The sequence below is a fragment of the Cryptomeria japonica genome, chromosome 7, assembly GCF_030272615.1.
Source record: "Cryptomeria japonica chromosome 7, Sugi_1.0, whole genome shotgun sequence".
Taxonomy (NCBI): Eukaryota; Viridiplantae; Streptophyta; class Pinopsida; order Cupressales; family Cupressaceae; genus Cryptomeria; species Cryptomeria japonica.
The window spans coordinates 243,559,099-243,573,860 of NC_081411.1; the positions used below are offsets into that span (position 1 = coordinate 243,559,099).

Genomic DNA, 14,762 nt, shown 5'->3' on the forward strand with positions numbered 1-14,762 from the left:
TAATCTAGATGTTAAAGCCCCATGGGGAGGAATAACACGAAGTGAACTCCACTTCCATGTTACCCAATTATCCCAATGAGAAAAGGACCTCAGATGTTCCAAATTTTTGTAGATGTAAGAAAGCACCACTTCAGAAATGGAAGATAGAATTTTGTCAAGAACCTCTTCTAATGAAGCTGGTTTATGCTTAAAAATCCTATAGTTCCTCTCCAACCAGATGGTCCAAATAACAATAGAAGGTGCCACTATCGAAAGAGAGGAGTAAAAAGAGGATGAATACAACAAAGGCCAAGCCATGAAATGCAACAATAAATTAGGACTAATAGCAGAAGACCAACCGAGCATTCCAAACAACCAGTACCAACAATCTAGAGCAAACGAACAATGCAAGAACACATGATCTATGGTTTTCATACAATATCCACAAAACACACAAGGGAAAACCACAGTAATCCCAAGCCTATCCAATCTCATCCCGGTGAGAACTCTATCTTGAACTGCCAACCAAGCAAAAGACCCAGCTTTAAGAAGACAAGTCGAATGCCAGAAAATCTTTGAAGGCCAAGAGGAGGAAGCAGAGGACTGGGACAAAGACTTATAGCCCTCCTTTATTGAATAAGAGCCTGAGGCACTCTTAGTCCAAACCAAGATATCCTCTTTATCTTGAAACACAAGAGATTAATAATAGAAAATATTAATTAAATAATAAAAAATATTTAATTAATATATATTTTGGAAATATTTGACTATTGATAAAAATGTAAATAATCAAAGATAAAAATGAATAATTGAAATCAACAAATTATCAATTTTAGATATCTACAATAATTTTATAAAATATTTAAATATTAGAAATCACATATTAACAATACTCAACTTATTTCAAGAACTAGAATTATTTTATAAATAATTGAAAAAATGCTAATTTTATTCATCATTTTCGAAAGTAAGAGATAAAAACTGCAAATTGTCAATTCTTAGAAAAACAAAATTCTCATGAAATTATTTATATAAATCATAAGAATTTCCTTTTTTTCAAATATTTACACAAATTATAAGGATTTCGCTTTCTTTTTACCATGGATGTAAAAAGAATTGAGAAACTAGCATTTCAATGTTCTCAAATATAGGCATGATAATTACTGCTTATAAGAGTAACGAAGTACAATAAAAGGATGTATATAGAGCCACAAAGAAAAGTGGCAGTAATCCTACGAACACCTAAAGTTCAAAATGAAAAGTCATAAATCAGCTGTGGAGGAAAATTTGATTGGTATATCATTTATCTTCATTCCAAAAGACTATGGGTGTCATAATCGACTCCAATCAGCTAGAAAAATCAGAACTAATCAGAGCTCGAATCAGCTAGAAAAATCTGTAACTAGAAATATCTTTGTAAGTTTGTATGGATATGAATTATCGGCGAGGAAGATGAACGTCACATTCATGACAGTTGCATTGGTAGGGAATACGATTGACCTTCGGGCCTTGATCAATATCCAAAGCATTAAATGTAATTGATGGCGTGCATGGTCTGCATGTCCAATATTTCGTTCAGATTCTCTGGACCAAAATGGGTATAGACTCTTTCAGTATCAATCGATTAAAAACAATATTTTTAAAAATAAAATATGATATTTTTTCAATAATTCATAAAGGGATGAAAATATAGCTCTTTTAAGTTTCAATATAAAAATGATACCAAGTAGGTGCTATAAGACTCGATATGTGGGAGAAACCTATTAGTGTGTGCACAAACAAGTGATTGCCATTTTTGATAACAAATTAATGATAAATACTATAATTTATACCACTTTGATGTATATGATGTCTTCTATTCAATTAATCAAGAAGGTAAATACTAGCATAGAACATGGATAATGAAGAATGTTTTTTTTGGAGGGATCTAATGACATTAAACTAAATGCATTGATTAAGTGGAAGATAACATACAAGAGTATGGTGGATGAAGGTTTTGACATATGCTCTATCAATAAGAAAAATATTACTTTTAAGAGTCAAGTTGATATGAAATATCCATGATAATCTAGATGCCAAGTGGAAAAATATCTGATAGTGAAAGTAACTTGGATTATTTGATCCTTCTAGGATTCCCTCCATTGCTAATCTACCATGTGGCTTGAACATCTAGAATTTTATACTATATTGCCATGATCTCGTAATGGAGAATTTATCTTGGGTGATAAACAATGGAAGGAGGGAAAATTCTTAGGATCACTCATTGAACATTGGGTATCCTCCTCTACCAAATATCCTAGACCTAAGAAACTATTTAAAGAGATATTGGATGGAGAATGAGATGCCAAAGTGATTGATTATATGGAAATGGATGAGGCCTTGGGTAGTTGTAATTGTTACTAAAAAAATTCAACAACCTTAAATATTTTTCAAAGGAAAAACTTCAAGAACTCTAAAGGAAAAAAGTGTTCATCTCTTTCAATGAGGAAAAAATAAGATAGGTGGGTACTAAATTAGGCATCTACTTTATGAAGCTTGGATACTAGCTTCTTAATGTGAAAGAAAGTAATAATACTTGGCCAACATATACCTATTGGAATCATTACTATTTACCCTAGGATCATTTCTTTGCTTATATTTCCCTCCACAAATGTATTCTTATATGTAAAAGGATTTGGTTAATTTTTATCAAAGGCCCTTTCATGTGTATCATATACAAGTAGAGGAAGACATACATAAATCATTTACTATTGAATGATGAATGTACTAGTGAATGGTGGTGTTGGATCTAATAATGTATTGGATATCAAATATAAGTATCAAATGACATTAAAAAATTATTTAAATGTTGGCCATAAATGAAGCAAGAATCCTTCTAGGTAGCCCTATAATGGGCTAGCCCATCAATGGTTATTTAGCACATTTGAAAAGAACATAATAGAATAATCTTTGATGAGATATAGTTAAGGGGTCAAGGAAGCCTTAAAAAGATTTCAAGGTAGAATTAGTGAGATAAGTATGGAAATAATTAAAGAAGCCAACATAAGATCTATTATATTCTCGCAATGGTAGGAACAAATCATGAAAAAATGGAGTAGGATCAATATTCTCCCCATTCATGGGGTGACAAGTAGAATAAAAAATCAAGAGTTGAAAAAACCAAAATTAAGTGATATCAACTTCTTCGTAGGCTCAAACTAAATTTTAATGGTACCTCACAAGGCATCCCAATGACCTCCAATTATGGGTGTATTACTAAAGATGAGGTTGGCAACCTAATTTGGGCCACATCAAAGAAGCTACATCACAACACTTACAATGAAGTGGAGTTGCAATCTCTCATGAAAGACTCAATATTTGTGAGAAAATTGCATTATTAACATATATATTAAGGAGCTCACTAGCTATTCGCTAAAGCAATACTATCAAGAGGAAAATAAAGTTGCATCTATACTTTAGCTAATCATATAATTATGTAGTTAGATGAAATAATAATTGTGGCTAATAGCCAATTTTCATAGAGTAGCATCATCTTGGAAGGATGAATTTCATTTAGATCTAGTTGGAATACCATAAAAAAAGACAAGTACTAGAACCTTAATTAATAGGTATGTAGGTAGCCTATGCTCCTAAGAATATTCCCAAGTATTTCTTTTGGAAAGAGAAGATATAGGATAATCCTAAGTATTCTACTTTATAAAAGGAAATAATAGCTAGCACATGAAAAACATTTTTAATACTTGTTGAAACTTTTTGTTGATAATACTTATAAATATGAATCTTAGTAGTGGATTGGAGTTGTGAAAAAGATGGTGCTAAATATAAATATGTCTTCTTTTCTCTAGATAATATTTTACCTTGAATTAAGGCTATATAAATAATACGATAGTAGCAATTAGGTTAAGAAGTATTATTCAAGGCTAGTGATGTATCCATGACCAACATTACATAGATATATTTAACAAAATATGGTCACCATACTGGGGAAGAGGTCATGGGAAAATTTAGTAGCAACTTTTTCTAGAGGAAATTCTAAAATAAACCATTACAGGTTGTCGATGATTATGATGTCGATGTTGGCTCAAGTAACACTGTAGGATTATTTCATCATAGAAAATGAAAAGAGAACTATAAAAGGAGATAATATTAACACTTTCTTATGACTAGCCTGATTAAGTGTAACTTGGAGGTGTCTTGAAAATATGTGAAAGATAAACTAACTATCTTGTCCTAGGATTAGGAAGATTGAGTGTCAAAATTATTAATAGTTTTCTCTACATGATGGATGATAATAATAATGGGTCTAATGATTTGGATGAGAAATATAGATTGAGAAATTTATTTTGGAGTAGGCATAAGATATTAAAGAAACCTATGATCAAATAATACATTACTTCATTTTTATAGTTTACTAAAATGATAATTACCCTCTTGGTAGCATCTTATGTATCAAAAAAATCAAGTAAAATAACTCAAAACCAATATCTCTCTATAGTTTTTACATAGATGTATGAAATATATCCATAATAGAAATATTGCATAGAATTACAAAAGTTAATTGATAAATAGTAGTCACCTATTTTAAATGTAACCTAGTCATGTAAATAAAAGTGTTTCAATTGTATGTGATTTCTTATTTATGTGATTTCTTATTTATGTGATTTCTTATTTTCAACTGAAATTCCTTTATTGAATTTATTTTATACATATAAATATAGCTAACTCTTAATTGATTTTATTTTGAATAACCTTGAAATTATGATATATTATTTAGTTGAATATTATTTAAATATCAAATAAAAATGCTATAAAAATTGTGTTAAGTATAAATTAGTTAAAAAATAGGTTGAAATATAGTAGCAAATCCCATATCCATGCAAAAATGAAAATATGTGACTTTAAGAAGGATTTGATGTAAACCAATATATCAAACCTAGTTAGTAGCTAGGTGATAGTATACGACACTAAGAGCCATTCTCCCTTAGAAAATTGTATGTAGGATAGAGGATAGTGTTTTATAATATGCAAAGAAGGTTAGATTGAAGGGAGTTCATTCAAACCCACTCAATTTGAACTTTCTTATATGATACCTTTGTAGCAACATTTTTCTTGCTATTCATATGTATTTTTAGAGGATAAATTATGCCACTTTGTGTAATGTGCCAAGGGGATAAATGAAGTTACTAAGAGATGAGATTTTACAAGAACCTAACCCTTGGAATTAGCTTTCGAAAAGTTTAGTATGTGATATATTTTTTATAATATTATATTTATTTAATTTTATAAGGTATGTTTATTACAAAACTAATGAACTTCAATTTCAAACACAAAAAAATAGCAAATTAGGTCAATTATTTAAAATAAAATGTATTATGCTCCATATTTATGCTATTTTTTCTACAAGGAAAATCAATTTGTAAAATAGAATTCTAGACCTCTAATAGCATCAGTTATAATAAGAAATTAAGTGTTCGATAAAAAAGATATAAAATCATATTGGAGTTAAATATTTAATTTGAAAAATGTTTCAAAATATTTACTTGAAAATTATGTTTTAGGTAAAACTACATATTTTCTTAAGTGAAAATTAATCAAAAAATCATATAAATGATTTTTTTTTATTATAGTAATTAAAAATAAAAACATAAAATTATTAAAAAATAATGTTGAATCTAGAGAATAATTTAATGATTTTAAAAATTTGTTATTACATTTTGAGGGTTAACTCTACTTATGAAATTAATTCTTTGTGATGATTATTCATTTAGAATTATCTTTCAAGTATAAAAATATATTTTATTAAAAAAAATTATAAATTAAATTTACATTTTATTATAATCTTTTTTTTTTTTTTATAAAATCTCAAAAAACTAATATAATACTTCATCCAAAAGTTTTAATAATATTATTATAGCAAAAATTAATAAATACAACTACCTTGCTTTAACCCTACAATAATAAAATAGCTATTAACATATAATAAGTTATTACATACTTTCAACATATGTAGTGAGTTGTAATTTGTAATATACTTTAAACATACCATTCTAACCCATAATATATATTCAATGAGAACTTCATTATAATTATAGAAATTCATACTAAACCCATAACAACATAATACATCATTTCATCATTTCATGTTTAAGCCCGTCTGCAACTCTTCAGAGAGAAAATATTTTTTTCTGAATAAAAGCTGAATTGGCAAACAAATTGATCAATTTCGGCATCTGAATAATTCCCTGAAACAGTTATATTACACTGAGTAATTGTTTACATAGTTCAACTACCTAATGGAAAAGGTATGTCGTTCAGAAAAGTTTCCTGCCAAACATATCGCCTTAAATAAGTGAACACTAAGCAGCCACGCGTGCTCTTTAATGAACTGAACATTAATCATAACCAGACCCTATATTATTTTTATTTATTGGGGCCATGCCAATTATATCAATCTCAACTGTTAAAGATCGTGTCATTTAATGCCAGTGATACGGGCTTCACGTCTATAAAATGAATGAGAGGGTTATGGTGTTCTGTAAAGTTGTGCAGATTTCAAAGCGTGAAATAAAGGTATATAGATTAGTGGGTGTCTTGCAGGGGAAATATCTATCACCATTGATGAATATGAAGGGAGATAAAAACGAGTCTGCAGTTAGTGGGAAGGAGGCAACAATGGATTTTAGCTCTGGATATCGAGCAGGAGGTCTTCGTGAAATTTTCTTGAGATTAATGGCTACACTAACCACTTTGGGTGCTGCAATTTTTATGGGATTGGACAAGCAAACTATTGACGTTTATGGTGTCTATCTTTATGCCAAATATTACTATATGCCGGCCTTTACGTATGATTTTCATTCTCTTCTTTGCTCTGGTTTTAACTTGTAAACAACTGCAATGGTTTATCTTTATAACGTTTTCTTACTACCTAATGAAGAATCCAGGTTTAAACCATAGCAGCTTTACTAGAAATAAGTTTATAAAGATCTTACGTAGATACCCAACAAAAAGTTACAAAGTGTAAGCATAGCATAACAGAATTACATATATGGGAGATTTGCTTTGTCCAACTGTTTGAATTGTGATTTTTTTTTACAGGTTTTTCGTTGTGGCCAATGCAACAGCTGCACTATATGGACTGTTATCTCTGGCCATCTACTATTGTAGCAATGTCAAGGGGCGTCTTCATTGTATTAGAAAATGGCTTTTCTTTTTTGATTTCGTAAGTATAAGAATCATTTATATCAGTAGAGTTTAAATAATATATTTTAAGTTTTGATATATTTAGATGGTTTATATGAAATCATATTTGCTTATCTAATATTTCGATCTATTTATTAATATGATTTAAGATGAATCAACTAAACAAATTAAAATTTAAAACATAGTTTTAAGTCAAATCACTTATCATGATAGTATTCTTCAATTATTTTTTTCACAATCTATTTATTAATATGATTCAAAATGAACCACCTAAACGAATTAAAACTTCAAATATATTTTTAAACACTTACAATGATAATATTCTCCAATTATTTCTTTCTCTGTTGAAATACAATAGTTCCCATTTAGCTGAACTCCTGACATTTTTTTTTCCTTACTAATCAGATGATGACATTGGTTATAACTTCTGGGGTTTCGGCTGCTGCTGCAATTGGGTATATTGGATTGGAAGGAAACAATCATGTTGGATGGATAGAAGTGTGCAAGGAATTTGAAATGTTTTGTCAACGTGGAGGAGGTGCTCTTTGTGCATCTGCCATGGGATTACTTATTTTCATTGGTCTTACTGTGGTTTCTGCTGGTTCTCAACAGAACCTTTCGAAAATTTCAGAAGAAGATTCTACAGCGATAAACAAGGCATAAATGTCTTAATCCAATAAGATTCTGTCTCTCTTTAGGTCATTCCTGGACCATGTTTAGATCAAGTGATTTATCTAATGTGATATTGAGTCATCCTACATTAATCTGTACCATGTTTGGATCAAGTAATTATGAATCTGTAAATAAATGTAATATCCATGTCATATTATCCATCACTTTAGTAAATAGATCACCTATCAGATTCAACTCGTTCATTGGAAGAAATTGCACTAGTGGTGCAAATTTTCTCCGACTGGTCTTGAAATTATAGTTTCTTTTTTTTCTGCACAACTTAAGTAAAAGATATAAGCTCTAATTAAAGAGGGAGCTTTCAATTGCAATATATTGGTCCCTATTTTGGATGGGTATATAGCTATTGTATTTATTTTATTAATTAAATTGTTTCATATTAATCTATTAGTTAAGAGAATACATATTATGTTTAAATGATTTAATATTAAAAAAACTGAATATATGAGTTTCAATTGTTTGTATCAATGTAATATATTCATTTTGGAGATGAGGTATCTTGTTTGTGATCTTATTTGGTTTCCATTAAACTAAAAATTTCGTTATTACTAATATAAAAAATAATTTAAAAAAAAAACATATAAAAACATAATTGTAATAAATTTATTTATTAATACCTATTCAAATTTTTAGTACCTAAATTAATTTAAAAAATGTACTGCAAATATGCCACCATTTATATTACAAGTAAATAAATCAAATTGTATAAACAATCTATATTAATTAAATAAATATAATTAATTATTAATTATGATAAAATTAGACTTGAGATAGATAATTGCAACAAGTACTAAAAATTAAATCAAATTGTATAAACAATCTATGTTGATCAAATAAATATAATTAATTATTAATTAAGATTAAATTATAGTTGAGATAGATAATTGCAATAAATACTAAAAAATTTGAATAAAATTCATGATGAAAGAATAGCATTGATAGAGAATTCAGAAGACAAAAAAATGAATTCAAGTGGGAGAATCTTGGTATGTGAAGTTAGTTTTCTTTATCTAGCATTGACTAAATAGTTGCTAATGAGTGTCAATTGTTTTGGGAATGACTATTTTTTAGATATTGGACGGGTTTTATAAAATATTGAGAGATGTTTTCCCATAGTTTTTTCTTGGTCCATTACCAAATTTTCCATGTAAATTAGTTTCTTTTATTTATTGTTTTTTATTATTTTATTTTTATACTAATTTTTTTTTAATAATTTATTATCATTTAATGTTTTTGAGTAGTGTGAAGAAGTGAGCTTTTTCTCATGTTATTTTGGAACATTGTAAAAGAGAATAGAAGCTTATTGCAATGGACTTGAACATAAGAGATTTATCCCTATGGGTGATTTTTTTTGAACAAATGGTTGGAAAATATAATCTTACTCCCCAATATAACCATTATGCACATTATAGCGGGGCTGCTAGGGTTTAATAGTTATAGAAACATGGAGTGTTATAGAACTTGTTTTATATTAATAAATATTTCAAGATTAATTTCAAGAAGGAAACTATAAATTAATGGCTAAAAAAATGTCCTACAGGTAGTTCTATTTGGTGGTTGATTAATAGAGGTAGAGGTAGTTCTACTTAAATTGTTAAATAGTTAAGGATGATAATTTCATCTAGAGACTGATGTAGAGATTCAAAGTTTTTCCACTTTTAAGGATTCATAATTATTAAAATTTAAGCCTTAAATTCCTTAGGTATTGATAAAGAGAATCACTAACATTACAAGTCATAGATGTAGAGAGAAAATTATCTTTATTCTAGAAATGATAATTCTTTTTCGAATACATACATACATACATACATACACATTTTATATTTAAATTTAATTTATATTTTTTTAAAATTTAAAATAAAATTATATTTTTGATTATATTAAGTATGGAAGGGCTTCAAACCATTATACATCTATATTAAAAATAAAAAATAAAAAATAGCAAAACACTATCATGGGCTTGTCCATGAAACAACACCCAATGAAGTGTTTATCAATACCACATATAAAATCTAATAAAACAACTTTAGAAATAAGCAAATAAGAACATCTATCAACATAAAAATTAAAAAAAAATCTCTACATTAGGCTCTTGTCACTAGGTTTTGATTTCCAATCACATTATCCACTCCCTATTCTTCTTGCAGCCAAGACAGTTTTGGGCAATCTCCAGATAAAATTATGTTACATTTGGGATATATATATATATATATATAGAAACAAGTATATTGTATTGCATAATATTTAAATAATGCTTTCACATAATTTGTTATCTTTTGCAATTTCAAATAAGACATATATTAATTATAAAATAAAAATATACTCAATATTAAAAAAAAAAACATTATATATTTTTACATTTGTATAAAATAATATGATTATATATAACTTTCGAGTCTAAATAAATTGACACACTAATATTTTCATAGCATGTCATCTAAAGGATGATTAGACCCATTCTTAGATTAAATTTGGCATGATTTCAAGACTATTGGGGTTGGCTCACTAATTGCACAAAATAACACATTCTTCTTGATATTATTCATCTATTTTTTAAATTATTTTTAATGGTAAAAACTATTAATTTAATTAGTATGTATGCGATTTCTAATTACTTTGATATTATTATTATTTTTTAATTATTTTTTAGGTGGTAAATTTTTGAAGTTTAGTTAGTATGTATGTGATTTCCAATTAATTGACTCTATCTAAGGTTTTGATTTGGATACATAGTGTTTTTGTGTAGTATAAATGATTGATGATTTGATCTAATTATCACAACTCTTCACATTTAAGGTGGGTTTTTTTTTCCTTTTAAGGTATAGACCTTAATATGTCTATGTTTAATTTTTTGTGAGTTTATGAGTTTTTTTTTCCTTTTTGAATAATATTTCTTTATGTAGGTATTTAAATTTTGAAGGCATGGGTTAGCCCCATTCAACTTTTTATTAGTGGAATTTACTATTCAAAATCTTCTCTTAGCATAGTGGAGCAACTATAATTGAAGAATTGAAATTTTAACTCTAGGATAAGATAAAAGAGTTGAAATTATATAATTACTACTTAATCACAAATATGTTACATGACTACATATTTTTCTTTCTCTTAAAAAAAAATAATTTAGATAGATTTTTTACAAATTAATAAATAAATAGAATAAAAAATATATTAAACTATCAAGATTATCTAATAATCATTTTGAAAGTCATTACAATTTAGTTTAACTGTTAAAAATCTTGAATGAAAATATCATTTCAAAAATAATTATAATCTTAAATGAAAATTAAATTATAATCTTAAATGAAAATTAAACTATTTTTAATAAAAATAAGAATACCAATTAAAAATAAGAGACACATTCCATCAAGTTCCCGTTAAGTGTTACATATAATAGTTATTGTTAGGTATAACAATTGTGATTGTAGTTAGATTAGTAGAAACATAGAGTGTTGATGTACATCATTAGTCAATGATAAGTAAATAACTTTCTCTACATATTCTAGCTCCCTTTCTTTGGTGATGTGTAGGAAAACAAATGTTTGTAGAAATAAAGAACTTGAGCATAGAATTATCATCCATCTTATTTTCAATTGATTTGGTCCACTTGAAGGATTTATTTTTGCAAGGATGTTTGAATAGGTTTTGAATTGCATTCAAGTAGTCATATTAGAATAAAAAAACAAGCATTTCAGATTACTTGAATCATCTTTCACCCTTATTTGCAATTCACAACCATCAATTTCAATAAACAACATGTTCATTTCATATACGAAATATCTCCGATGTAAAAATGATTATTAAAGTAGATTAAGTATAATCAGTAAAAAATTGTTATTATTTAGAGTTATTATGTAAAGATTTTCAGTATTTTTTTTTATATTATAAATCAAGAGACCAAAAAAGATGTTTATACAGATGAGTTCAGGGGAGGCAGGGCCTCAATAGTGAAACCAAAAAGAAATAGACGAGTGTCATATACAATGCACTAAAAGAAAGCTCCAAAATAAAGTTGTACTTACTGCCATAGGGAACTAGAGGAGGATTTCATCCCGGTCTTCCAGCCATGTGGTCCACCCCTATGGTCCTTCCATCCAGACCACCTTCTTCCTTTCCATGATTTGTATGCACATGTCAACCTTGTTGAAGGACGGAGCTCTGGCATCTTGGAGTTCTTTAATCAGTTTCTTAACTGCACTCTCGAAGGCAGTTTGATTTTCTGCGATCCTTGCCCATTCATAACCATCTTGCATCTCATATGTAAACATGGTGGCTCGGTCTTCTTTGAGGAATCATAAGAGTTTGTTTCATTCAACATTCATCAAGAAGCAAACCTGTACAACAATTTTATAATGTGTTAGTTTTTTAAAAAAACTAGTAAGTTCCCTAGCAGTACCTTGGAACTTCTCCTCATTTTTGAGTTTCCAAATAAACCAAAGGATAAAAGAGGACAAAATTTGCCAAATTAAGTTAGCATCCTTTTTAAGATTATGGATGAAACCAGTAACTATATCATAAGTAAAGACATGCTCAGTAATGGATATTCCAAACATTAACCAGATCTCCCTAGAAAAAGGGCAGTTAAGGAAGATGTGCCGAGTGGATTCAGGTTTATTGCATACAGAACATAGATCATATGCAGCTAGATTATTCCTAATAGGCAATCTATCCAATAAGAGCTGCCATCTGAAACACTTGATCTTAGGGGGGATGGGAGATTTCCAAAGGTTCTCAAAGGTTTTATACCAAGTGGTAGGGCTGAGGTGGACATTCCATAAGGTGTTGACATGGTCGATCACAGAGGTGTCCTGGTTAAGCAGGTTGTAGATAGCTTTGGATTTAATTTTAGGGAGGGGGGAACCATCCTTCCAAAGGAATGAGAGGTACCTGTGGGTGTCAACATGAGTGTTCTTAGAGAGATTGAGGGTGTTACAGACATTCCTAATCATATTGTAGGTCTGCTTATGCGTAGCAGGGAGATTAAATTTACTACTAAGTTCCTCCCAGGTGATGAGGTTGTCATTTTCTAAGATATCCATAAGATACTTGATCCCCTTATTATGCCAGAATCTAGCAGAACAGCCTTGGGTTAAGGCTAGTGGCTTAGAGTTGTGGTGGAGGTTCCACCAAATCGACCTTTCACCATGAATAGTATTGTCAAAGTCAACGCTAGAGTTGCAGATAAGTCCACGCACATGCTCCCAGGATTTCTAGATGGACTTAAAGACCTAGGTGCCTTGGACAGACACCAAGAAACTTCCAGCAAGTAGATCACTGAGTGGCAGGGCTTTCCATGATTTGGCAGCCTTTGGGAATCCATTTTCAATGTTGTTTCTGATAAGAATCTTCCAAGGTTCTTTCCCATCTAGTGCATGAAATATCCATTTGGTGGTAAGGGAGATTCCTTCTAGCTTAAGATCCTTAAGGCCCAAACCTCCAAGTTTTTTAGCTAAGTGGCACCGGGCCCATTTTACTGCATGGGCCTTTCTTTTTACTTTACCATCGAACCAAAGAAAGCGTCTGATAGCCTTTTGAATTTCATAAATTTGATAGTTGTTGAACATCCAAACTGAAGAGTAGTAGATATTGTATGAGGATAAGATTTTTTGACATACTTGAACCCTACCTGCTAGGGAGAGGATCCTATTGTCCCACTTGTTGAGCTTCTTATCAATTTTCCCCTTAACCCAAGTCCACATGTCTCGAAGAGAGGGGGAGATAGAGAAGGGGATACCGAGATATTTGACAATCATGTTGGGTCCTCCCCATGAGTACCCGTCTTGCTGTAGCCAGTCTGAAGGTTCATCCTTCCAGCCAAGTAAAATAGATTTGGAGCTAGAGATCCTAGCTCCAGAGGCTTTGTTGAAGGTGTCAATTTTTATGTTGAGGGAATCTATGTTTTGCTTGGAGAGCTCCAGGAAAAGAGAGGTATCATCAGCAAATTGGATATTCAACAATTCAGAGTTATCCGACAGCGCGATGCCATGGACTCTAGGAGATAGAGTATCATCTCTAAGGAGATAAAAGAGGGCATCTGAGGCAATAACAAACAGAGTAGGGGCAAGAGGGCAGCCCTGCCTTATGGATCTAGAGAGAGGAATAGGTTGGGATAGGGTTCCATTAACTTCAATCATGGCGGAAGCATCTTTGAGGAGAATTCGAACATAGTCACAGAACTCGTTAGGGAAGCCAAAGCTCGAAGCATCATGAGGATGAAATCCCACTCGACTCTGTCATAGGCTTTCTCAAAGTCCACAAGGAACATGGCAGCATCCTGGTTAGAGGTTCTGGCCCATTCCATGGATTCCCAGCTAGTGACAAGGTTTTCCAATATGTACCTGCCTTTAATGAATCTAGTTTGGGTAGAGAAAATGAATTTTGGAAGAATCTTTTCAAGGCAGGTAGCTAAGGCTTTGGAAAGGAATTTATAGGAGACGTTGAGGAGGGTGATTGGCCTCCAGTTCTTAATGAGTGCTTTGTCTCCATCTTTAGGGATGAGTTTAACAATACCTTTATTTATGAATTCCCCCAGAGTGCCATTGTCAAGAGCTTCATTGTATATGTCATAGAGGTCATGCGTGACCCAATCAAGATTGGCTTTGTAGAACTCCGCAGGGAGACCATCGGGGCCTGGAGCTTTATTATCCTTGAGGGCTTTAATGGCATCAACAATTTCTTGTATAGAGATCTTGGCTTTGAGGAGGAGAGCATCACCATCAGAGATCCTTTTAGGGATGATGGTACTACATTTGTGTCGAGCCTCTTTCGAGGCCTCATTATCTTCTGAGGTAAAGAGAGTTCTATAGAACATTTCGAAGGCCTTTTTGATATCATTGAGATCTAGGAGTTCCTTGTTGTCTACAATTATTCTATCAATTTTTTCCCTGTTTTGTTTT

The 14,762-nt window shown here is 30.4% G+C and overlaps 1 protein-coding gene across 1 annotated transcript; it reads left to right on the forward strand.

Annotated features, from left to right (window-relative positions):
- The first annotated feature begins 6,489 nt into the window (after positions 1 to 6,489).
- Positions 6,490 to 7,842, forward strand: LOC131051474 (casparian strip membrane protein 1-like). Its single transcript, XM_057986026.2, has 3 exons — positions 6,490 to 6,821; positions 7,075 to 7,198; positions 7,585 to 7,842. The coding sequence occupies exons 1-3, from the start codon at positions 6,490 to 6,492 to the stop codon at positions 7,840 to 7,842; spliced, it is 714 nt and encodes a 237-aa protein (XP_057842009.2).
- The last annotated feature ends 6,920 nt before the right edge of the window (positions 7,843 to 14,762 follow it).